The sequence below is a fragment of the Musca domestica genome, unplaced genomic scaffold (assembly GCF_030504385.1).
Source record: "Musca domestica strain aabys unplaced genomic scaffold, Musca_domestica.polishedcontigs.V.1.1 25, whole genome shotgun sequence".
Taxonomy (NCBI): Eukaryota; Metazoa; Arthropoda; class Insecta; order Diptera; family Muscidae; genus Musca; species Musca domestica.
Window position 1 is genome coordinate 2386025 of NW_026712277.1, and position 26427 is coordinate 2412451.

A 26427-nucleotide genomic window follows, 5' to 3' on the forward strand; every position below is an offset into this window, starting at 1 on the left:
ACGACTGTGAGCTTGTATCGCAACGAAAAGGCGCATTATCCTGTCATTATGCCGGAGATTTATTAATTGACATCATTATTGGCTGAACAAAAAAAAAAAAACGGCCGTTGTAACGAAGACATTAAGCAATTTTAATGGCCTAAGGATGTGTTCACGCCAGGATATGGCTGTGAATTAAATTAGCCATAATGGCCGCAGAGACATTATCATAAGAAAAAAAAAATAATGAAATAAATATATTGACATTTTTATGTTTGCTTTATTTATTAAAAAAAATTGCTCTCAAATCTTTGACACCTGCAGGTACAAATCCTTTTCCGGTGTCAACATAAAATTCTCCTTATCATATTTCATGGGCACCGGTGTCCTTTCGCAAATTGTAAATTTAAATTTACTCAAAAGTAAACTAAGGCCCACCATCATTTGCATTTTGGCAAATCGTAGGCCAATGCAATTTCTGGGACCATCTCCAAATGGCAGATAGAGTACAGGATCTCGTAGGGCTACCTGTTCTGGGGTGAAATTGTCCGGATTAAAAACGTCGGGATTGGGATAATACTGTTCATCACGATGCAGGCAAATGGCGGGAATTATGACGGGCATATCTTTTCGTATCACATATTTCGGATGACCGGGAACCGGGAAATCTTCGAGGGCGTGGCGATTTAAGACGGGTAGGGGGGTGTGTAGGCGAAGGGTTTCTGCAAAAAAAAAAAAAAAACACGAATAGGAAATTATGAGAAAAAATATAGGATAAAATTCAGAAAATTCGAGATTTGATGGCTCAACTGAATTCGATGGCTAACTATGAGTTCGATGGCTAATTAGGAGTTCGCCAGTTCACTATGAGTTCGCCAGCACACTTTGAGTTCGCCAGTTCACCATGAGTTCGCCAGCTCACTATGAGTTCGCCAGCTCACTAACAGTTCGCCAGCTAACTATGAGTTCACCAGATCACCATGAGTTCGCCAGCTCACTATGAATTCGCCAGCTCACTATGGGTTCGCCAGCTCAATATGAGTTCGCCAGCTCACTATGAGTTTGCCAGCTCAATATGAGTTCGCCAGCTCACTATGAGTTTGCCAGCTCACTATGAGCTCGCCAGCTTACTATGAGTTTTCCAGGTCACTATGAGTTTGCCCGCTCTCTATGAGTTCGTCAGGTCACTATGAGTTTGCCAGGTCACTATGAGTTTGCCAGGTCACTATGAGTTTGCCAGCTCACTATGAGTTTGCCAGCTCACTATGAGTTTGCCAGCTCACTATGAGTTTTCCAGGTCACTATGAGTTTGCCCGCTCTCTATGAGTTCGCCAGCTCACTATAAGCTCGCCAGCTAACTATGAGTTCGCCAGGTCACTATGAGTTTGCCAGGTCACTATGAGTTTGCCAGGTCACTATGAGTTTGCCAGCTCATTAAGAGTTCGCCAGCGCACTAAGAGTTCGCCAGCTCACTATGAGTTCGCCAGCTCACCATGAGTTCGCCAGCTCACCATGAGTTCGCAAGCTCACTATAAGTTCGCAAGCTCACTATGAGTTCGCAAGCTCACTATGAGTTCGCCAGGTAAGTATGTGTTCGCCAACTCACTATGAGTTCGCCAACTCACTATGAGTTTGCCAGCTCACTATGAGTTCGCCAGCTCACTATGAGTTTGCCAGCTCACTATGAGTTCGCCAACTCACTATGAGTTCGCCAGCTCACTATGAGTTCGCCAACTCACTATGAGTTCGCCAGCTCACTACAAGTTCGATGGCTCACAATAAGTTCGCCAGCTCTCAATGAGTTCGCCAGCTCTCTATGAGTTCGCCAGCACACTAAGAGTTCGGCAGCTCACTAAGAGTTCGCCTGCTCACCATGAGTTCGCCAGCTCACCATGAGTTCGCCAGCTGAAATGAAATAAGTTTTATTTTATATTGGAAGCCGCTAAAAGCGACTTCACCTTGCTTTATTTAAATTAGAACTGAAATAATATTATCTTACAAAAATTAACTTAAGGTAAATGAAGAATAAAGTGAGCGTGGGAAAATGCTTAGTAAGCATAATGCACGCTTACTATCTCGGAGCAGTGCGGACAACATACCTCAATAAAGTGAGGGTGTAAAGTTACATACTGAATGTATTGTAACTTGAGTAAAAGCATACTATTAGTTGGATACAGAAGGTATGCCAACTTGGACAAATATGTAAACCAGTATGATACGTTGTCATACGGAAGGTATGGCAACATGGATGAATCAAACACACTACACCTCCCTTTTTAACAAAGAATAATCAACGGTTTAAGTTGATTATTCTTAGTTGAGTTTAATTCGTATAATTTTATAATTCATGAATTTTATTCACATAAATTTACAATTAACAGTCAGTGCTGGCATTATTTAAATTTAGTTCTGGTTTATTTTAAAATTACGTTTAATGTTTACAATTTACTCATATTTGTTTTTTTTTTTTTTGTATAAAGACTAATGCTTACATATATATTTAACTTTACTTATTTAATACGGTTACAATTTTTGTTCTATAATATATGTTGTAGTAAATAAAAATTATTACATGAGAATAACGAAAAATAGCAAAAAATTTTTTTTGAACTTAAACGATATCTATAAAATATAATTTATGATTTGTAAAACTCAAATATAATTTTATAAAATTTTGTTGTGGGATCTTAAATTTTAATATAAGTGATTTAATATGTTTTTTTTTTTTTCATTATTTTACATATATACATATTTTTTTATTAATTAATAGATGTATTCTTATATATTAGTTTACTAAGTCGAATTGAAAAGTTAAATGATCTAAAGTAGATTTAGATTATTGCTATATATGTATGTTTATATATTATTACTATGTATTACTATATATATGTATGTTTTTATATTATTACTATGTATTACTATATATATGTATGTTTTTATATTATTACTATGTATTACTATATATATGTATGTTTTTATATTATTACTATGTATTACTATATATATGTATGTTTTTATATTATTATATTTTCATAGGTACTGGCCAGTTATCTATGTTTTATGTAAGTTTTATAATTTATTGTATGTATATGCTAAATTTATATATACGTATATTTTAGAGGTAGAGTTATATTTAAAAGGCAGTTAAAAAAAAAACAATATTTTCAATATTTTTGTTCTTAATTCAAGTTATTGCTTAATGCATTGAACAATTTTAAACGGTTTTTATGTACTTCAATACTTTTTCTGTCCGACGATGACAACGTGCAATTCCCATTAGAATCTATATTTTCGACAGAATAGGGGCCTTTGAATAATTGTTCCAATTTATGGCCGCCATTATTCTCTACTAGTACTAAATCTCCTATTTGTACGTGTAAAGGATTAGCCGTTTTGTCATATTGTAATTTATTGGAGAATTTTGATTGAGTAATCATTTTGGCAGCTCGTTGTCTTGCCATTTGGAGTCTGTACTTCACTTCTTTTTCATAAGAGTCAACATTATAAAGTGGATCTACAGTGTTAAAACCAATAGAATCAATGATATTTGGAATTTTGCCGAAAACCAATTCATACGGACAATAACCATGGATTGTTGATGGAGTAGTATTAAAACAGTATGTAAAATATTTAAGCCATTCGTCCCAATCCGTTCGTTCTAATGACACATAAGAACGAATATATTCATTAAATGTCCTATGTGACCTTTCTATGGATCCAACTGTTTGATGGTGGTATGCTGTTGAGGGAGCATGTTTCACATCCAACATATTAAAAAGTTCCTGCAGGGTCTGGTTTTTATACTCAGTTCCTCTGTCAGTTAAAACTTTTCTCATTGGTCCATATGTAAGTACAAAGTTTTCAAATATTGCCGTAGCTATTGTTTTTGCCGTTTTATCGGGTACTGGTATAGTTACCAGGTACTTGGTGAGATCACATATTATTGTTACTGCGTATTCGTTACCGCTGTTTGACTTAATAAATGGGCCTATTGTATCAATAACGAGAATATCAAAGGCACTTGCTGGCGTTTCCGTTATACACATAGGTTCTTTCGTCCTTTTAAGGGACTTGTTCTCTTGGCATTTACTGCAATTTTTAACATAGTTTTTGATGTCTTTAGACATTCCTTTCCAACGATATTTATTGCGGAGTTTTTCTGACATTCTTTTGATGCCAGGGTGACCTCCGTATAATGGGTCATTATGATACGTTTGTAGGAGTTTTCTTTTCTGCTCGTCAGCAGATATTTTCTCTAATTTTGGCGTTAACGCTATTGTTAGTTTCTTTAATAACTGGTTCGCACAGTTTTTGAAATCATTGATTCGAATCATATTGAATAAATCCTCATTTAATGAGAGTTGCAACTTGAATATTCCCTTATTACCGGTTATTTTTTCCAACCTAGGAATGAATTGACTTAGATCAAAGCTTCCATTAGTAATAAGGTCATCAATCTTTACATTTTCTAAAGTTTTTCTCCCGTATTTAAGGATACACTTTGGAGTTGTACCAGAGAGAAAAAACTTTAGGCGAACACTTTTCTTTACCTCCTTTGCATTTAGTGGTTCGTAGACCCTAGGAATGTCTGACACGCTTGTTAATTTTTTGTCTTTTTGTGTTTGGTCTTTCTTTCTTTTGGTCGTTAAACCTTATCAAGACCGTTTCCGACTGAAGCAGCCCTGATATAATATTTTCGCAATGTCTTTTTATGCAACTGGTAAAGAGTTACCAGTAGTTGCGCGGCTAGTTAAGCGATAATTATAATAAGGTAAATAGTAGGATGCTCAACCTTAAGCACAATGTCATTTACTACATTGGCATTCGGTTTGTCTATTTTAGATTCTGAGCCACCCATTGTTTAACAATGTAAAACCAAGCTGATAAAGATTTTATAGATTTGATGATATTTATGTTTGAGTTGAATTTGTCTGAATGTAATTAATCAATTCAAGTATCCCCGATTATATGTTATCAAATTCGGAGGCACCGCCAAAAATATTGCATGTAAACAAAAACAGAATGGAAACAATAAATATTTAAATGTTGTTTTTTTTTTATATAGTTTGCCTTTGTTGTCGTGGTATATATTATATAAATATAAGTGTTTTGTTTTAATTATTTGCATTTAATAATGTATAGGGGTTGTTGTTGCAGTTTTTTGGTTAATGCTAGAACTAAAATCTGTATTGCTGTTGTGTTAAGTTAATATTTAACAATAATAATTTTAAGGGGACATTATTTTTCTGCTAGTGTGGGTGGTCGATATTATCCTTGTTGCACTTCTTAAAAACAAAAGGGGGTTACCTGTTATTGTAGTTGCTTGTTTGTTTTGTTTATTTTCTTAGACATAGATTTTCACATCGTTGGTGTATTTCTTCGAGAACTCGACAGGCATCCCACAATACAGCATTTGCGAATTTCTGGCATTATGGTATTTGTTTGTAAAAATTATCTGCAATATATGGAATATGAAGACGAACGCTTTCCTTTTCTCTACTTTTTCACTGTTCTTCCTTCGCCAATTTCATCCTTTCTTCTGCTTTTTTTGGATTAATTTCTTTTTGGATTAATTTCTTTCTCTTTGGATTAATTTCTTTCTCGATGAGAGGCAGGAGATTGCGAGAGTGAAAGTGCACAGCTCCTTTTTGTTCTCTTTTAACTTTTCATTCATTACTGGTTTCTGCACATACGTGTATTCGGAAATCTCAAGACCCCGTTTGTTTATGTGGTGTTTCGCTGATAATTGTTGTTCACAATAGAGAATGTCAGAATCAGTCACATGCAGCTTTTGTTTTATTATGTCAATGTTTTTCTTTTTTTGTTTGTTGTATTAAAAAAATTATATTTTAACCTTGTATTGGTTTTTGCTTCCATTTTTAAGTTATTTTTTAAATGGCATATTACGATTTTTTGTGGATTTTTTAAAGTTGTTTATTTTGTGTTTGAATTTACTTTTTTTCAATTTTTTATCTTGTTTCAACTAGCAAAAAAAATCGTTTTTTTTTTCTTATTTTTTCCTTGTGTTGTTTTTAGGTTTTTTTTTTTTCTCGTTGTTTTTTGAAGATTTTTTTTTATGTTTTGTTTGATATTATCTGAGCAAAGTTTTCTTCTGCTTTCTCATATTCAAATGATTCATTTTTTTTTCTTTTCTTTTTTGGCATTCATCTTTTTGTAAATCATTTTTTTTTTTGGTTTGTTTGTTTGAATTTCACATATAGTTGTTGTTGTTGTTAAATCCTTTTTCGATTGATACTTAAACAAGGATCATTAATCAAATCACTTGTTTCTTTGTCTTTTTTTTAGCAAACCCGAGGCATTTTTCTTTCTCTTTTCTATTTATAATTTACGAGCTGGCACGGTCCGTGTTGCTGGTCCATAGTTTAAGCGTTTAATATATATAGATTATCCGAAATCACATTGTACATGGTGCACCACTTTTGTAGATTTTAAAGTTTTTTTTTTGTTTGGCAGGATCGCCATGAAATGAAATAAGTTTTATTTTATATTGGAAGCCGCTAAAAGCGACTTCACCTTGCTTTATTTAAATTAGAACTGAAATAATATTATCTTACAAAAATTAACTTAAGGTAAATGAAGAATAAAGTGAGCGTGGGAAAATGCTTAGTAAGCATAATGCACGCTTACTATCTCGGAGCAGTGCGGACAACATACCTCAATAAAGTGAGGGTGTAAAGTTACATACTGAATGTATTGTAACTTGAGTAAAAGCATACTATTAGTTGGATACAGAAGGTATGCCAACTTGGACAAATATGTAAACCAGTATGATACGTTGTCATACGGAAGGTATGGCAACATGGATGAATCAAACACACTACAATGAGTTCACCAGCTCACCATGAGTTCACCAGCTCACCATGAGTTCGCCAGCTCACCATGAGTTCGCCAGCTCACTATGAGTTCACCAAATCAACAGAAGTTCGTCAGCTCAGTGCAATTTCTCGAACTCAATACCAGGTCGATGGCTCGCTATAGGTTTGCCAACTCCCTTAATGTCCACAAGTCCAACAGTTCACTATATGTCCCCCAGCCTGCCGCCAGTTAACCTCAAGCCCCCACTGCACTACGAGCTACCTTTGATTCATTTTCTCCCTGCTTTTACTCACCATCAATGACCTGCTTCAAATACTTCATTTGTGACATCGTTTCATACACCATCTCCCCGTTGCATGCTTCGAAAACCCTTTGTACCTCAGCTCGAGCCCTGTCCTGGACCTCCTGATGCAAAGCCAACTCGTACAAGGCAAACACCATGGTATTCGATGAGGTCTCCGACCCAGCCACCAAAAATAAAAATGCCTGGGCAGCAATTTCATTGAAAGTCAAGTTAACAAACTCATCTCCCGTCTCATTCTTGATCACGCGATTATTTTTCAGCTCCAGTAGCAAATTCATAAAATCGCTGCGCTGAATGGAGTTCTCTTCGCGATAGCGCACAGTTTCTCTCACCGTGCCCAGGAAGAAATTCTCCACATCAGCCACGGTGTCTTTCATGTGTAGACGTCGAGCCAACTTGGGGAAACTGCCACGAAAAGCCACTCCGAGGCTACCCAAATTGTTTTCCAGTAGAGCCCGTTTGCTCATGATGTAGAACAGCTGCTGCGGATCCTTGAGGCTGCAGCATTCAATGCCGAAGGCACAATAGCCAATGACATCGGTGGTATATCGGGCCATCAGGCTACGTATTTCAATTTCGTCACTCATCTCTATATCCTCGCCCAGCACATCGAGTAACTCATGACCCACTTGGACCACGGTCGGGAACATGGTCCTCATTTTCCCGGAAGTAAAGGTGGGCGATAATTTGTTCCTCAAATTCCTCCACTTCTGGCCATGCATGGAAAACAAATGGGCCGACAAGGGGTCATCGATTTCATTGTAGAACAAACCACGATCCATGAACTTGTCAAAATCCTTGATGAGAATTTGCTTTATCAGCCAGGGGTCCATGACGAATACGGCCCGCTTGAAGAACCAAAAGAATCCAGCAAAGGGTCCGCTGCCCTTGTAGCGGTTGTAATACTCCAGCCAGAGTTCAAAAAAGGAACGTTTGGTAACCACTCCCACCATGCTGCCGAAGATCCAACTTGTCTCGCCACATGGTATGCCCAGATGTTGCCAATATTTGTAGTGCTCTCGGATGTGTTGTATTGCTAAGGCAATGAGGAGCACCAGAGATAGGAGAACTAATTCCCACATTGTTTTATTTATTTTATTTCTCTCTCTCTCTCTCTTTCGCAAGTTGGATTCCGCAAAGTTTGAAGTGGTTGGTTGCAAGTTTTTTTTTTGGTTTGTCAATACAACGGCGTCTATGTCCCACCGCCTGATAACCTCGACTAGACGTTGTGGCTTCGTGGGGAGCTTCTTTTATATTAACTGATAAAAAATGTACTTACGACACATGCGATCTGCATTTGCTCATTTATGACGAGAAATAATCTCTTTTTCTCTCTCTCTCTCTCTCTCTGTCGCTCTTCCTCTTTATATTTTAATAAAGACCCTACCATCGACGTGAAAATATTATCAATTCATCAAAGAATTTGCCAACTCAATACAAGTTCGCTAGCTCCCAAAATGATTGGCAGCTCAGTATGAGTTCGCCAGCTCAGTATGAGTTCGCCAGCTAAGTATGAGTTCGCCAGCTCAGTATGAGTTCGCCAGCTCACTATGTGTTCACCAGCTCAATATGTGTTCGCCAGCTCAGTATGAATTTACCAGCTCAGTATGAGATCAACAGCTCATATGAGTCGTCCAGCTCAGTATGAGTCCTCCAGCTCAGTATGAGTCCTCCAGCTCAGTATGAGTTCGCCAGCTCAGTATGAATTCGCCAGCTCAGTATGAGATCAACAGCTCATATGAGAATTCGCCAGCTCAGTATGAGATCAACAGCTCATAAGAGTCCTCCAGCTCAGTATGAGTCCTCCAGCTCAGTATGAGTTCGCCAGCTCAGTATGAGATCAACAGCTCATATGAGTCCTCCAGCTCAGTATGAGTCCTCCAGCTCACAATGAGTCCTCCAGCTCACAATGAGTTCGCCAGCTCACAATGAGTTCGCCAGCTCACTATGAGTTCGCCAGCTCACTATGAGTTCACCAGTTCACTATGAGTTCGCCAGCTCACCATGAGTTCGCCAGATCACTATGAGTTCGCCTGCTCACTATGAGTTCGCCAGTTCACCATGAGTTCGTCAGCTTATTATGACTTCGTCAATTCAATAAAAGTTCGCCAGCTGAATAAGAGTTCGCCAGCTAAGTAAGAATTTACAAACTCACTTTTAGATCATAAGCTTAGTACGAATTCACCAACTCTGTATAAGTTCGCAATTTCAGTATAATTTCTCCCACTTCTAACATGCTCATTATTTCACTCTCTTTATTCCCCTCTCTCATTTTCATATTATCTCTCCTGAGTAGTGCTCACCCAATTCGTTTACACTCTACCCAAATCAACTTTCAAACATTTCAGAGCTTTTGAGATAACGCCAAGAGATACGAAGTTCTTGCATTACTGAAGTTTTTTTTTTCTTTTGTTTAAATATCTTGTTAAGAGATAACTTTCATTAAAATAATATACCGTTAAATTATGAAATATAAAAGATCCAATTACATATAATCGTACACTTTCAATAGATTAATTTCGATTTGTTTAATTTTTTTTATCAAAATGATAAAAATTCAGCCGTGCCTCAGCTAAGAACCTCTGCTAATGACTGATAATGAAAATGTATATTTGATAATTTTTAAAACTCTAGAATATCAATTACAACAAATATATTTGAATATGAGTACTTTTTTCAAATAATTGTGAAATTCACGGCGAATTGTAGCAAAGAAGCTTTTTTGGATGACCAACTGAGGCGTGGATTTTTTAAAGAATATTTTTTCAACAACCACAAGAGGCGTGGATTTTTTAAAGAAATTTTTTTATGGACCACCAGAGGCATGGATTTTGTTTAAAGAATATTTTTTTCAAGGACCACCAAAGGCATGGATTTTTTTAAAGAATATTTTTTCTTGGACCACCAGAGGATTTTTTTAAAGAATATTTTTTCATGGACCACCAGAGGCACGGATTTTTTAAAAGAATATTTTTTCATGAACCACCAGAGGCATGGATTTTTTTAAAGAATATTTTTTCATGGACCACCAGAGGCATGGATTTTTTTAAAGAATATTTTTTCATGGACCACCAGAGGCATGGATTTTTTAAAGAATATTTTTTCATGGACCACCAGAGGATTTTTTTAAAGAATAATTTTTCAAGGATTTCTCTGGTGGCTGTTGAAAAATATTCTTTAAAAAATCCAGGCCTTTCCAGGCCAAAGGCGTGTTTTTTTTAAGAATATTTTTTTTTTCAAGGACTAAGAGAACGTGGATTTTTTAAAGAATATTTTTTCAACAGCCACCAGAGACGTGGATTTTTTAAAGAATATTTTTTCAACAGCCACCAGAGACGTGGATTTTTTAAAGAATATTTTTTCATGGACCAACAAATGCGTGGATTTTTTAAAGAATATTTTTTTCAATCAGCAAAAGAGGCTTGGATTTTTTAAAGAAAAATATTCAGGGACTAAAAGACCATTAAAATTGGATAAAACATGAATTTTTTAAAGAATATTTTTTCAATCAGCAACAGAGGCTTGGATTTTTTAAAGAAAAATATTCAGGGACTAAAAGACCATCAAAATTGGATAAAACATGGATTTTTTAAAGAAAAATGTTCAAGGTCTAATGGACCATTCAAATTGGATAAAACGTGGACTATTTAAAGAAAAATGTTCAAGGACTAATGGACCATCCTAATTGGATAAAACGTGGATTTTTTAGAGAAAAATATTCAAGGACTTTAGGACCATTAAAATATTACGAAACGTGGATTTTTTTAAAGAAAAATATTCGAGGACTTTAGGACCATTACAATTTTACGAAACGTGGATTTTTTAAAGAAAATTATTGAAGGATAAAAAGACCTCCAAAATTTGACAAACGTGAATTTTTTAAAGAAAAACATTCAAGGACAATTAAAATTGGACGAAACGTAGATTTTCTAAAGAATTGTGTTCTATGGCCCGCAGGCCACATATAAAGGATGTTTTTAAAGTTTTTTTGTAAGACCTCCATGACACTTATAATGGATTATTTTTAATGTTTTTCAGAATCCACAGGTCACCAAACGTGGATTTTTTAAAAAATATTTTTTGAACGGCCAAAAGACCTCCAATCGTGGATTTTTTAAAAAATATATTTTTCAACGACCAAAAGACCTCCAAACTTGGATTTTTTTAAGAATATATTTTTTCAACGACCACAAGACCTCCAGACGTGGATTTAAAAAAAATATATTTTTTCAGAACCCATACATCAATCGTGGTTTTTTAAAGAATATTATTTCAAAAGCGACACATCATCAAACGTTGATTTTTTAAAGAATATTTTGTCAGAACCGACGAACCATCAAACGTGAGATATTTTTAAGAAAAACCAGAGAATGATTTTCAGAACCCACAATTTTTTTAAGAAATTTTTTTTTGAACCCACAATTTTTTTAATAATTTCTCCAAGGACTGAAATACCACACAAAAACAAATTGAATTTTTAAAAAATATTTTTTTTCAAAATCTAAAACATAAGAAACTTGGATTTTTAAAAGCATATTTTTTTAATGCCCACAGAATTTTTTTTCGGAACCCACAAATGTTTTTCATAATTTTTCAAAAATAAAGGATTTTTAAAGAATCATTTTTGAGAATCCACAGAATATTTATTCAGATGCCATTATTTTTTTTAAATAATTTTTCCGAGTACTGAAATGCCAAAAACACTTGATTTTTGAAGAATATTTTTAGCATGACCAAAAGTCAGCAAAACCTGGATCCTAAAATTAATGTTTCTGGTTGGCCGTCATTACTGCAATATTTGCTTATTTAAAAAAATTTTGAAAGGTTCCTTCCTCAGGTATGTAATTTTTTAAAGGCCACCATATATCTATGATCGATTTATTATTTTTATTTTATTCCAAGTTTTTCATTTCGTAAGAGGACTTCTGAAATATTCCCCTTAAGGGACTCTACGGCTATTCTCTAGTGTTTTTGTAAATATTTTTAAAATGGATGACCTCGTGTATTTTTAGTGACTATTTTTCTAAAACCGGTGGTAGCCGTTTTGTGCATTTTTTAATTGTTTTGGTATTATGGTGTCCTTCCTCTGGAGAAATATTCCATTTTGTTGAATATTGATTTTCGTTTTAAAATATAACTCCTCATTTTCCAAAAAAAAAAAAAAAAAAAAAAAAAAACATTTTTCAATCACTTTCGAATGCCAATAAATTTGTAGCAATGCAAAGTGTCATAACTCTATCGAAATATTCCTCAATTAATAGATTTAAGTTTCGAGTTAAATTATTCTTTCTCGGATCAAAACCTCTCTCTCTCACCATTGGCTAAGTATTTTCTATTACTTTCCTTGAAAGAAAATCCATTTCCAATATATTTTCAATCAAAAGATTCAATTTCTCATTTAAACATTAATGGTTACACTTCCCTTCAGTAGTGAGTAAATATAGCCAATGGCTTTGATAAAAAAAAACCTTAGCATGCTTTTAGGCCTTTACTATAAGGCAATGAATCAATTGAGAAAACGACAAATAAAATCGAAACGGCTAAAGCTATAATGCTGAAATTTTTTAAAGGAATACCTATTAATGTAACAATATTTAAAAAAAAAAAAAATCAAGGACATTAAGGTATATTCTCGAGGACGTTTCTAAAGAATATTTTCGCAATGGGTATAACCTTGAATTTTTAAAGGAATAGCTTTCAAAATTCTCTATAGTATCAAAATTTTCAAACTCATCCATTGTCAATTCTCGTTTTGGGATTGAATTACTCTTGCTCTTTGAGGGTAGATCAAAACTCTCTCTCAACTTTTTTGAAAAGTCCAAAAAATCTATTTTTTTTTTTTTCTATTTTTTATCTCCTCGAAATGCCAACGAACGTTTTGTGGGTCATTCGGGCAATGCAATCACTGAAATCCGGTTTTATCAGTGCAAAAGCGCAGCTTGATGCGATTTCGTTTGACAAGCATGTTTTCAGTACGAGATTAGCCACCAGTCAGAGATAAAGTCTGCCATCACTTAAGAAACGAAAAACTCTCCAAATGCTAGATTTTATAAGTCTAGCACTTCTGCTGCTGACGTCGCTGCTTTTGATTTTCTTCAACTACAGACGGAAAATTGCCTTTTGGAAGCGACAAAATGTGGATTTGCTTGGTGTTTGGTATATGCTGGGTAAGAGCCGCAGGCAGCATCTATTTGAAATACTCGATGAGCTGTATCGCCAAATGAAAGTGGAGGGAAAGCCATGCAAGGTCATTGAAACAAGTCTCACCACATCGGTTATACTGCAGGATCACACAGCCATCACGGAGGTGCTGACATCGAAATTTGAGAAATTTCCGGAGAGAGGATTCTATGTCAATAACCAGGATCCATTGATGGCAAATCTGGTGAGATATAAATATGATTTGTGGAAGCCATTGAGACGTAAATTGGCGCCTGCCTTTACCCCAGCCAAGCTGAAGTACATGTTTCCCACCATGACCCAGGTGGGAGAACGTTTTGTGAAAATTGTCACCGATGAGTTGGAGAGGTCTGCTGATGGCATTCTCGAAATGCATGATTGGTGTAAACGTTTTAGCATGGATGTCATTGGTACCATTGCTTTTGGCATTGAGGTGAACTGTTTGGAAGATGGCCAGAATCAATTTAAGACCCGCATGGAAAAGGCTTTGGTGGAACATTTTCGCCCCCTCACCGATCAGATTTGTGTGAAATATCCTCGTCTCATGAATTTGCTGAATTTCAAATATCATTCAAGGCAATCAATTGAATTTTTTGGGAGACTTGTCCAGGACACTGTGGAGTATCGCGAGAAGTACAAAGTTCGGCGTAATGATTTCTTGGATTTGCTGTTGGAGTGTCGGGACAACGAGGATGAGTTCCAGTTGACCATGGATATGATAGTGGGTCATGTTTTTATCTTCTTCATTGGAGGTTATGAGTCTTCATCAACGGCTTTGTGTCAGGCCCTATATGAGCTGGCCAAGAAACCCGAGTTGCAGGAAAAGGCCAGGATGGAGGTGCAGCAGGTGGTGACATCGCAGAAAGTCAGCTATGAAAATTTGAAGTCTCTGAAATATGTCAAACAAGTTATTATGGGTAAGGCTGCTGGAATATTTCTCCATGGCGATTCGAAAGAAAAATCGGAAAAAAATCTTCAATTCTGGGAGTATTTTTTTTAAAAATTAAATTTAAAAAAATCGGAAATTTGAAAAAAAAATTGCAAGGAAAAATTAATTTTATCCGAGTTCACTTTCGTTTTGTCCCAAAAAATAGACCATAAATCATTTGAAAAAAAAACCGGAATTTTTAAAGAAATTATAAAAAAAATCCTCTTCATTTTAGAAACTTTGCGGAAATATCCCATTGTCCCTGCAATGCTGCGTCTGTGCCGGGAATCTTGCTCCCTTAACACCAAATCTGGTCCCTTAGAAATACCCGAAGGAGCCACACTAATGCTACCCATTTACAGCATACACAATGATGAGGATTTCTATCCCAATCCAAAGGAATTTTTACCGGAGCGATTTGAAGAATCTTCGGAAAAACAGAGGCCAACTCACACCTTCCTCACATTTGGTGATGGGCCACGCAACTGCATTGCCTTTGGTTTTGGTGTGATGGAGCTACTGTATGCTCTCTCAACACTGTTGGTTAATTTTCGATTCACTCTGTCGGAGAAAAGTCCAAAAGTCATAGAATTTGATAGAAATACCAAATATATAGCCAGTCTGAGTAGTGGAATATATTTGAAAGTAGAGAAAATTTGAATTAAATAAATTATAAAAATAATAATATCATCAATTTCGGATTTTCACTAACTTTTCCAGTCGAAAGAAAATTGTTTTTTTTTTTTAATAATTATTTTCAGCCATAAAATGCATCAAATAAAAAGCTACCTTCAATCCTCTTTAATGTTGGGTGAATGAAGCCAATTGATGTGAAAAGAACCAAAGCATACTTTCAGGCGTTACCTGGAATGCAATAAATTCATGGAAGGAAACGAAAACGGGATTGTTTAAAGTAGACTTTGTTTCCAACAGAGGCGTGGAGTGACTTTTTAAAGAAGACTTTTTTCAGCAGAGGCGTGGAGTGGACTTTTTAATGGAAAATTTTTTCAACAGAGGCGTGGATTAAAAAACCATTTCAACGGAGGCATGGATTAAAAAAAAACCTTTTTCAACAGAGGCGTGGATTTTTTAAAGGAAACTTTTATTAACAGAGGCGTAGATTAAAAAAAACGTTTTTCAAGGGAGGCGGGGATTCTTTAAAGAATACTTTTTTCAGCAGAGGCGTGGAATGGATTTTTTTTAAAGAAAACTTTTTTCAACAGAGCCGTTGAGTGGATTTTTAGAAATAATTTTTTTTTTTCAACAGAGGCGTGGATTAAAAAAAAAACCTTTTTCAACAGAGGGGTGGATTTTTTAAAGGAAACTTTTATTAACAGAGGCGTGGATTAAAAAAACGTTTTTCAAGGAAGGCGCGGACTTTTTAAGAAGACTTTTTTCAGCAGAGGCGTGGAATGGTTTTTCGTTTAAAGAAAACTTTTTCCAACAGAGCCGTTGAGTGGATTTTTAGAAATAATTCTTTTTTTTCAACAGAGGCGTGGATTAAAAGAAAAATTCAACAGAGGCATGGATAAAAAAAACTTTTTCAACAGAGGGGTGGATTTTTAAAGGAAACTTTTGTTAACAGAGGCGTAGATTAAAAAAAAAAAACGTTTTTCAAGGGAGGCGTGAATTTTTTAAAGAAGACTTTTTTCAGCAAAGGCGTGGAATGGATTTTTTTAAAGAAAACTTTTTTCAACAGAGCCGTTGAGTGGATTTTTAGAAATAATTTTTTTTTCAACAGAGGCGTGGATTAAAAAAAAAAATCAACAGAGGCATGGATTAAAAAAAAAAAAACTTTTTCAACAGAGGCATGGATTTAAAAAAAAAAAAACATTTTCAACAGAGGCATGGATTAAAAAAAAAGTTTTTCAAGGGGGGCGGGGATTTTTTAAAGAATACTTTTTTCAGCAGATGCGTGGAATTGATTTTTTTTAAGAAAATTTTTTTCAACAGAGCCGTTGAGTGGATTTTTAGAAATAATGTTTTTTTCAACAGATGAAAAATTCAACAGAGGCATGGATTAAAAAAACTTTTTTCAACAGAGGCGTTGATTTTTTAAAGGAAACTTTTATTAACAGAGGCGTAGATTAAAAAAAACGTTTTTCAAGGGAGGCGTGGATTTTTTAAAGAAGACTTTCTTCAGCAAAGGCGTGGAATGGATTTTTTTAAAGAAAACTTTTTTCAACAGAGCCGTTGAGTGGATTTTTAGAAATAATTTTTTTTTTCAACAGAGGCGTGGATTAAAAAAAAAACGATTTCAACAGAGTCATGGATTAAAAAAAAACGATTTCAACAGAGGCGTGGATTAAAAAAAAAACGATTTCAACAGAGTCATGGATTAAAAAAAAACGATTTCAACAGAGTGGTGGATTTTTTAAAAGAAACTTTTATCAACAGAGGCGTAGGTTAAAAAACGGTTTTAAAGAGAGGCGTGGATTTTTTAAAGAAGACTTTTTTCAGCAGAGGCGTGGAGTGAATTTTTAAAATAAGACTTTTTTCAGCAGAGGCGTGGAATGGTTTTTTTTTAAAGAAAACTTTTTTCCAACAGAGCCGTTGAGTCGATTTTTTGAAATCATTTTTTTTTTCAACAGAGCCGTGGAGGGGATTTTTTTTAACGAAAACGTTCTACAACAGAGGCGTTGCTTGGATTTTTTTTTTAAGATAACGTTTTTCAACTGAGGTGTTTGAACAGGGTGAGATAAAAAAACTGCAACCAAGTCAAATGCCTAAATTTTTACCTTTTTTTGTTGTAAATTTTGTTGATTGAAAGAAAAAAATGTCGGAAATAGTAGCATCGTTTTAGAATAAGTTTAGATTTGTGCGAAGTAGTCACTTATGGCATTCGAAAGGCCAATGAAACTGTCACACGCTGCCCGAATCTTGCTCTGCGGTATTTTGGTATTTTTTAGTGCCAACCTTGATTTTCAAAATACTCCAGACACAATAGTCCAACGGATTGGTATTTGGAGATTTTGGTGGTCACTATACGCTGGAAAGGAACCGAGGGACCTCATTTTGTAACCATGCTTAGGTGACGCCTGCTGAGTCCTATTGGAATGTCCAAGGTCTGCGGCCAAAATGTTTGCATGCCCAAGGCTTTCATACACCCTTCAGGATTTTTTCGCCATAATATTCGGCATTTGGTTGCAGGCAGTCTGAAGTTGGTTGCAGTTTTTTCATCTCACCCTGTATAAAAGAATATTTCTTTTTTTTTTTTTTGTTTGTTGTTTATTCCATTTTTATAAAATTTTCAACAATATTTTCGTAGTATTACAGTTTTCTCAAACTGTTATACACTCAGATTTCAGTTATCTATATGCCTAACATATCCCTAATAAGTTTATTATAAATTTTGCACATTTTTTCTCTAGTATAACAGTTATGTCAAACTGTTATACAAATGAACGATTAGCTAAAATTCCTCAAAATTCCTCTTTTTTCGTTTTCAACATAAATTTGCTTAATATTCCATGTTTTAAGACAGTTTCAATAAACTGTTATACACTTGCAAACCTATTTAAAAAATCATGAACTTAATGTTTTATATTTTCGTTTTTATTGCTGCCAAATTCTAAGACGTATGACAGGACATTTTAACATTTTAAAGTCTAACTACTTTAACTCACATATATGTTCAGATTGTTTAAAACTATTTCTATGTATTTTATAGCAATATTTTCGTAGTATAACAGTTAGGCCAAACTGTTATACAGTTTAAAATTAAGTGTTTTTGAGTTTGAAGTAACCTCAAAGTGTTTGCCATAGGTTTTGCATACATTTTCTCCAGTATAACAGTTATGCCAAACTGTTATACACCTTAGAAATGTAGGGAAATTATACAAAATTGAGTTTGAAGTGACCTCAAAGTGTTTGTCATAGCTTTTGCAAACATTTTCTCCAGTATAACAGTTATGCCAAACTGTTATACACCTTAGAAATGTAATAAAATTATACAAAATTACATTCTTACCATTAAGTGTGTAATTTACGTATTATTGATTTTGTATAACAGTTTTCTAAAACTGTTATACATTAAAAAAAACCACCTATAAATCATGAAATGCATTTTTCTTGCCCTAACAAGTTGTTTTAATTATAGTGTATAATAGTTATTAAAACTGAAATACCCCAATAACCACGACCTATCAGCATATTTTATTGTTTCCCCTCACCGATTGCTTTACTAATTGGTTAAATTTGCTCTCAAATCAAAACTTTGCTGGTGAGTCAAACAGATACGTATAGGTGGCAATTATTCATAAATGTTTTTCTTTTTCTACTTTCTTACTATATTTCTGTGCGTTCTTAGCTCACCCATCCTTCATGTTATCTTAGATGAAGAGGCAACATTTTGCGATAACCAGTCAGCGTTATTAAACAAGCTTTTAACATATGTTTACGCTCTGAGAGCAGCTATATACCCTCTGACAGCACCAGCACATTCAGTTAGTCTAGCAATGAACGGCGGAGCAAACGAACGGCTAAATTGAAAAACAGAAACGCAAAGTTCTAACATGGCTTTAATTACATATCTGTTATACGCCATTATTACGGTGACCACATTGGCTTGGTATTTCGTCAAGAAACGCATGAACTACTGGAAGCAGCTGGGTATTCCTCACGATGAACCCAGTCTGATGGCTGGCAATTTTCAGGGTCTGATGACCACACGCAGTTTTGCCGATTGTACGCGGGAACCCTATGAAAAGCACAAGGGTTCGGGACCCTTTTGTGGATTCTACTTTTTCCAGAGGCCGGCTGTCTTGGTGTTGGAAACAGAATTGGCCAAAAATATTCTAATCAAAGACTTTTCCAAATTCACCGATCGGGGATTGTTCCACAACGAGAAAACCGATCCCCTAACGGGCCACTTATTCCTTCTAGACGGGGCTAAATGGAAAAATCTACGCAACAAATTGTCGCCCACCTTTACCTCGGGTAAAATGCGCTTCATGTACCCCACCATAATGGAGGTGGCCGAGAATTTCGTCAGAGTTTTTGGAGAATTAAGTCAAAAGAATAAAAACAATGTGGTAGAGATTAAGGAGCTATTGGCCCGCTTTACCACCGATGTCATTGGCAAGTGTGCCTTTGGCATTGAATGCAACAGCCTCAAAGACCCGAATGCCGAATTTCGCATTATGGGCAAGAGATCCCTCAGTGGACGCAGACATGGCAAACTGTTGACGGGGTTCATACAGGGTTTTCCCAACCTGGCCAAGAAATTGGATATGCGCATGGTGCCCGATGATGTCAATGATTTTTTTATGCGTATTGTACGCGAAACGGTGGCCTATCGCGAGCAGAACAACATCAAGGCCAATGACTTTCTTTCGATTTTAATTGATTTGAAAAATGGTGAAGGAAAATCGGATGGTGTCACGCTGAGTTTGGAGGAAATGGCGGCCCAGGCTTTTGTTTTCTTTGTGGGTGGCTTTGAGACCTCATCATCGACAATGGGTTTTGCTCTGTACGAATTGGCGTTGAATCAGGATGTACAGGATAGAATGCGTGAGGAAATCAATGAGGCATTTAATGCTGATGGCAGTATTAGCTATGAAACGTTGCATGGCCTGCCGTATCTGGGACAGGTTATATCGGGTGAGTTTGAAAAGGGGTAGACGATGTAATAATTTGGGGGTCAAAACATTATCAAGATAACTCAAATATGGCTGTGGTGTTTCCACATTCCTCTGTGATAGTCTATGCTTGAGTATAACAGTTATGTTAAATTTTTAATAGATTTTTTTTTCAATATAAATTGCATTTGTGTGTTTGTATACATAAATCAGTTTTCTCTTTTGTATAACAGTTATCTTAAACTGTTATACAGTTCAATTCTATGAAATTTTAAAAGGTACTACGGGTTTTGGTGTTTTTATCCTACTACAAGTTCATATGTAGCAAGTTTTATTTTAGTATAACAGTTATAACAAACTGTTATACTGCCAAATTTTATTCAATTGAAAAAACTATTATGAATTTCTTGTTTATAACCTACTGTATATTCATATTTAACAAGTTTTGCCTTTGTATAACAGTTTCCTTTAACTGTTATACTGTCAAATTCAATGCGATTTTAAAAAATGTTGCGGATTCTCGTTTGTGGCCTACTGAGTAATAAGTTCTCCTTTAGTATAACAGTTATCTAAAACTGTTATACACAAAAAAATCATAAATTCACTAAATATGTTCAAAATTTTAAAAACTACTACGGTTTGTTGGTTGTATCCTACTGAGTATTCATATATGGCAAGTTTTGTTGTTGTATAACAGTTTTTATTAAACTGTTATACTGCCAAATTCTATGCGATTTTAACAAATGTTGCGGAGTCTGGTTTGTGGCCTACTATGCAACAATTTTTTTCAGTATAACAGTTATCTAAAACTGTTATACACAAAAAATCATAAATTCACCAAATATTTTCAAAATATTAAAAACTACTACGGATTGTTGGTTGTAGCCTACTGAGTATTCATATATGGCAAGTTTTGCTGTCGTATAACAGTTTTTATTAAACTGTTATACTGCCAAATTCTATGCGATGTTAAAAAAAATGTTGCAGATTCTTGTTTGTGGCCTACTGAGTAACAATCAGTTTGTTTTAACTGCCATATAATTCTAGAACAATTCAGAAAATTTTAATTCATTATTGTTTCTATACTCTTATCTTTAAGAGGCAGTATGGAAAATACTGCTAGAAAATCATAAAAAAATGGCTACAAGTTTACATGAAAATGAAGACAACATAAATTTCGGGTATTTAATTCATAAAAACAATTTTGTTTAACTTTATCGGTTAAAGTGTTTCATAGCCAAGGCCTAATTGTCATAGCTACCAAATGAACAACAATTTAAAAGATAATTATAATGAGTGTATTTTTTATATATAAAATCTGTTGCTTAGTAAACACAAGATAATCGTTATCTGTGACTGATTAACTGTTATACCTGAATTAAATATAAACAAACATGTTAGAAAAGGTCAAAGAAGTACATTTTGGTTTTAACTGGCATTATTGACTACATTATAGTGTATAACAAAATTTTTATGGAGTATAACAGTTTTTCAGGAAACTGTTATGCAGTCCAAAGGTGTCATTACTGTACAAAAAAATTGTTTAATAAGTTGAAAAGAATGAAATTGAATTGTATAACAGTTCTAGTTTCAGTATAACAGTTACCAAAAACTGTTATACAAATTTAAAAATTACAAAAAACTTTAACATTTTTTTAGAAATATTACGAAAACATCTAGAAACCATAAACTTTTATTGATTTTTGCATTTCCCGCATCGGTGAAACTGTTATATTCCAGGCAAAATTTATGCTAAAGTTGTATAGCAAATTAATATTGGCTAGAATTTTCCGTTATTAATGTATAATAAACATTTTTCTTATGTATCACTGTTCTTAAACTGCTTAAACTTTTAGAAAAAGTTAAAAAACCTTAATTTTACTAAAAAATAGTGATTTTATCGTTTAATAGTTATTAGAAAACAGCTCTTACAGACTTTATAACAGTTTTTTTAGAGTAACAAATGCAGACAATTATATTGCAATAGTCAAACAAATCCGTTTTTTGTACTACGTGACATTTTTTTCGTGAGAATAAGACATTTTTTTTAAGTATAACAGTTTATCTTGAAACTGTTATACAATTTGAAATGGCGAAAATTCATGAAAAATTGGCTAAATACATTAGTTAGGCTGAAATTCTATTGTATTACACTTATTATTTCAGTATAACAGTTACACAAAAACTCTTATATAATTGAAAAAATGTACTAAAATGCCACAAACACTATTAAAAATGACAGTTTTATCACTAAAACAAATGCAATCAACTGTATCATAATAGTTGAAAAATCCATTTTCTTATATTTAGTGACATATTTAACAAAATTATGGAACATAATCATTTTTTCGCCATTACAACAAAATTTTGCTAAGTATAACAGTTTATTTTGAAACTGTTCTACTCGTGAAAAAGCCCAAACTCACAAAATGCTTATCACACTAATTTAACTAGAATTAAGATGCAAAACAGTTTTCCTTTCAGTATAACAGTTACAAAAAAACTGTTATACAAATAAAAAGTTGCAGAAAAAAACTGAAAAAATCCTTAACAATAGCTAAAATAACTAATTTTGTTGTTTTTGAATTCAGTTTTACTTGTTCTTGGGGAACTTTTTGCCTCAACTTGAGAAATCGGTTAATAGATGTTATTTTTCTTGAATATAACAGTTTATCTTAAATTTTTAAAGCACTTTAGAATGAACAAAATGTATCAAATAATTGCTAAATAAATTGATTTGGCTGAAATAAAGTTATATAACACTTATTTTTTGAGTATAACATTTACCTAAGAACTGTTATACAAATTGAAAATATCATACAACACATAAAAATTCTTAATTATATCCAAAATTATCAATCTTTTAAATTTCCAAAAATAATTTCTATTTATTTTTGGCTAAATCGGATAGATGTTGTAATTTTTCTGGAGTACCTATAAGAGCTTATCTTGAAACTGTTATTCACTTAAAAATTGGAAAAACTCATAAAATAATTGCTAAATACATTCATTTGGTAGAACTAAAGTTGTATAATACTTATAGTTTCAGTATAACAGTTACCATAAAAACTGTTATACAAATTGAAAAAGTGTAAAAAATATAAAAATGCTTAATTATGTCTAAAATTATTTTTGTTTTGAATTTTTTTAAATAATTTTTACTTATTTTTGTCTGAATCGGCTAGATGTTGTAATTTTCGTTGAGTATAAGAGATTAACTTTAAAACTGTTATGCACTTAAAAATGGAAAAACTCATAAAATAATTGTTAAATACATTTATTTTTCAGAAATTAAGTTGTATAAAACTTATTTTTGTGTATAACAGTTACCATAAAAACTGTTATACAAATTGAAATTTTCTAAAAACATTTAAACAATTTCTTGATGTTGGCTAATTTTTGCATTCAATTGAGAAATTGGTTAGATATTGAATTGTTCCTAAGTATAAGAGTTAATATTGAAACTGTTATACAGTTTAAAATGTCCGAAGTCATAAAATTATTAATAAGTTTATTGATTTGGCTGTTCTAATGTTGTATAACACTTATAGCTTTAGTATAACAGTTACAATAAAAACTGTTATCCAAATAGAAATTATGAAAAATCCTTAATTATAGCTAAAATTATCCATTTAAAAAATTTAATTTTTTACCTGTTGTTGGGTAACTTTTTGCATCAAACTGAGAAATTGTTTAGATATTGTATTGTTCTTAAAGTATACGAGTTTACATTAAAACTGTTATACACTTTAAAATGCCAAAACGCTTTAAATAATTACTAAATGCATTGATTTGGCTGTAATTATGTTGTATAACACTTTTTGCTTCAGTATAACAGTTACCAAAAACTGTTATACAAACTGTTATACATATTTAAAAAATTACCAAAACTTCACAGAACCCTCAATTAGAACAAAAAAACACATTTTTAATTTTTTTAATAATTTAACCTCTTTTAGATATTTTTTTTTTTTTTTTTTTTTTTGGTCAAGATATTAGATATTCGACTAGAAATTGTATTTTTGGGAATTTTATTGACAGTATTAGCATTGAAATATTGATAGCTATCAAAAAAGCTTGTCATCAATTTAAATGAGCGGACTAATACATAGCTTGGGCAACAAACACCTACGTGACTAGAAATGTAATTATTTTGGGTTGATAAAATTATATTTTTAATTAAATATCCAAAATAAGTATAAATTGCTTAAATGTTTGGTGAATTATAAATATGCTGTATTCACACCCCTATGACTCTTTCTGCATCTAGAAAACTCAAAAATATTTAATTTATATTTTGTTTCTCAAATGTGTTCTCTATATTTTTCTCTCTCTCTCTCTGTGTGCTTTGTAGAAACCCTCCGCAAATACACAATTGTACCGCATCTCAATCGCCAGGCCTTGGTGGACTACGTTGTGCCGGGTAATCCAAAATATGTCATTCCCAAGGGCATGCCCGTCCTCATACCGGCCTATGGTATGCATCATGATCCCGACCTATATCCCAATCCAGAGAAATTCGATCCGGATCGTTTTGAGGCCAGTGCTGTGAAACATCGTGAAACAGTTGAATTTCTAGCCTTCGGTGATGGACCACGCAACTGTATTGGTATGCGTTTTGGCATTATGCAAACGCGCGCCGGTATGGCTTACCTGCTGCGTAATTTTAAATTTTCCGTATGTGAAGAGACTGAAATTCCATTGACTTGGGATACCAAATCGTTTGTGCTGTGTTCGAAAAATGGTATTTTCCTTAAGGTAGATAAATTGTAAACAAAAAATATGGACAATTTTTTATGAAAAAAAAAAATTAATAAAAAGAATAAAAATAATAAATTAAAATGTGTTTTTTTATATAAAAAAAAAAAAAAACAAAATTAATAAAAAAATAAATATTTATTTTTTATGAAAAATAAAATTAATAAAAAAACTTTAAAATGAATATTTATTATTTAAAAAAAAAATAAATAAATAAAATTAAAATTCATTTTTTTAATTGTTTTAAAAATTATTTAAAGAGAACACATTTTTATTGTTGTAATCGTGCAATCAAGACAATGTTGAAAATATGTCTGAAACGTCACCCAATGACTTGACACAAAGCTTTCTAGCGGAAAAACAAATCAATTATGGCTTGAAACCGGTTTCTTGTAAAGCTTACATATTGAACAATGCATCCCCCTATAATTAACAGTAATAATATTTAAATATTTTACACACCCCCAGATACGTAGACATACATGGCGATTTCAAGTTCAAAATTATTCTCACTTTGAACATATAAATTACAGTGGAACCATATTAAAAGCTATAGGCTGTTTCTACCCTATACCACAAGGTGGTCAGGGTATTATGTCTTTGTGCATTTGTTTGCAACAGGCAAAAGGAAACGAGATGGACCCATAGTTCCTTTTGATGATCTGCATAGAATCACATTCTGAGTCGATTTATGCATGTCCGTCCGTCCATCCGTCTGTCCATGTATTTTTGTGAGCAAAGTACAGTTCACATTTATTACCCGATCCAGATGAAATTTTGCAGAAATCATTTGTTTGGCCCAACGACGAACCCTATTGAAATTGGAGATAATCGGTAAAAATTTAGATATAGCTCCCATATATATCTTCGTCCGATTTGCCTTATATTGTACACCAAACGTGTAATATCAGTATCGAATAGTATGGAATTTTGCACATACAACCAAATTAGGCCTGAAAATAAATATGCCAAATTTAATCGAAATCGGTTCAGATATAGCTATAGCTCCCATATATATTGTTCATCCGATGTGTTACATTTGTCCTCCGCTGCCGTAATATGCACTCTGTAACAACAATATTTGGGGAAATATATCAAATGCAGCTCAGAAATACCTTTGCTAAATTTTATCGAAATCCGTTCAGATTTGGATATAGCTCCCATATATAACTTCGTCCGACTTATCTTTTATTGTGCACCAAAAGTCTAATATTTGTCCAACTGGAATGAAATTTGGCACTTACGACCGAATTGAATCTAGAAGCTGAAGATCGGTTCAGATATAGCTATAGCTCCCATATATATTGTTCATCCGATTTGTTATATTTGTTACCCACAGCCGTAATATACACTCCATAACAACGATATTCAGGGAAATATATCAAACAGAGCTCAGAAATATATTTGCTAAATTTTATCGAAATCCGTTCAGATTTGGATATAGCTCCCATATATAACTTCGTCCGACTTACCTTTTATTGTGCACCAAAAGTCTAATATTTGTTCAACTGGGATGAAATTTGGCACTTACGACCAAATTGGGTCTAGAAACTAGTATGTCAAATTTGGTGAAGATCGGTTCAGATATAGCTATAGCTCCCATATACATTGTTCATCCGATTTGTTATATTTGTTACCCACAGCCGTAATATACACTCCATAACAACGATATTCAGGGAAATATATCAAACAGAGCTCAGAAATATATTTGCTAAATTTTATCGAAATCCGTTCAGATTTGGATAAAGCTCCCATATATAACTTCGTCCGACTTACCTTTTATTGTGCACCAAAAGTCTAATATTTGTCCAAATGGGATGGAATTTGGCACTTACGACCGAATTGAGTCTAGAAGCTAGTAT

The 26427-nt window shown here is 33.7% G+C and overlaps 3 protein-coding genes across 3 annotated transcripts; 2 read left to right on the top strand and 1 right to left on the bottom strand.

Moving 5' to 3' along the window:
• Positions 1–239: 239 nt before the first annotated feature.
• On the bottom strand, positions 240–8301 carry LOC101892931 (probable cytochrome P450 6a21). The gene is made up of 2 exons (XM_005190472.4): positions 7110–8301; positions 240–701 (listed from the first exon to the last, which is right to left on the bottom strand). Exons 1-2 carry the CDS (start codon positions 8200–8202, stop codon positions 283–285), a joined length of 1512 nt encoding a protein of 503 aa, XP_005190529.2. The 5' UTR covers positions 8203–8301; the 3' UTR covers positions 240–282.
• A 4817-nt stretch (positions 8302–13118) lies between these two features.
• Positions 13119–14922, top strand: LOC109611611 (cytochrome P450 6a22-like). Its single transcript, XM_020039255.2, has 2 exons — positions 13119–14217; positions 14464–14922. Exons 1-2 carry the CDS (start codon positions 13158–13160, stop codon positions 14886–14888), a joined length of 1485 nt encoding a protein of 494 aa, XP_019894814.2. The 5' UTR covers positions 13119–13157; the 3' UTR covers positions 14889–14922.
• Positions 14923–18655: 3733 nt separating this feature from the next.
• Positions 18656–24649, top strand: LOC101892586 (probable cytochrome P450 6a21). Its single transcript, XM_059123642.1, has 2 exons — positions 18656–19829; positions 24162–24649. Exons 1-2 carry the CDS (start codon positions 18743–18745, stop codon positions 24578–24580), a joined length of 1506 nt encoding a protein of 501 aa, XP_058979625.1. The 5' UTR covers positions 18656–18742; the 3' UTR covers positions 24581–24649.
• The last annotated feature ends 1778 nt before the right edge of the window (positions 24650–26427 follow it).

Bases quoted from the DNA above. Each gene is read 5' to 3' on its own strand.
- LOC101892931 (XM_005190472.4), bottom strand. From the start codon at position 8,202: ATGTGGGAATTAGTTCTCCTATCTCTGGTGCTCCTCATTGCCTTAGCA. The intron at 702-7,109 runs GTGAGTAAAAGC...TTTTTTTTGCAG, and splicing joins TTTGAAGCAGGTCATTGATG to AAACCCTTCGCCTACACACC.
- LOC101892586 (XM_059123642.1), top strand. From the start codon at position 18,743: ATGGCTTTAATTACATATCTGTTATACGCCATTATTACGGTGACCACA. The intron at 19,830-24,161 runs GTGAGTTTGAAA...TGTGCTTTGTAG, and splicing joins TCTGGGACAGGTTATATCGG to AAACCCTCCGCAAATACACA.
- LOC109611611 (XM_020039255.2), top strand. From the start codon at position 13,158: ATGCTAGATTTTATAAGTCTAGCACTTCTGCTGCTGACGTCGCTGCTT. The intron at 14,218-14,463 runs GTAAGGCTGCTG...TCTTCATTTTAG, and splicing joins TGTCAAACAAGTTATTATGG to AAACTTTGCGGAAATATCCC.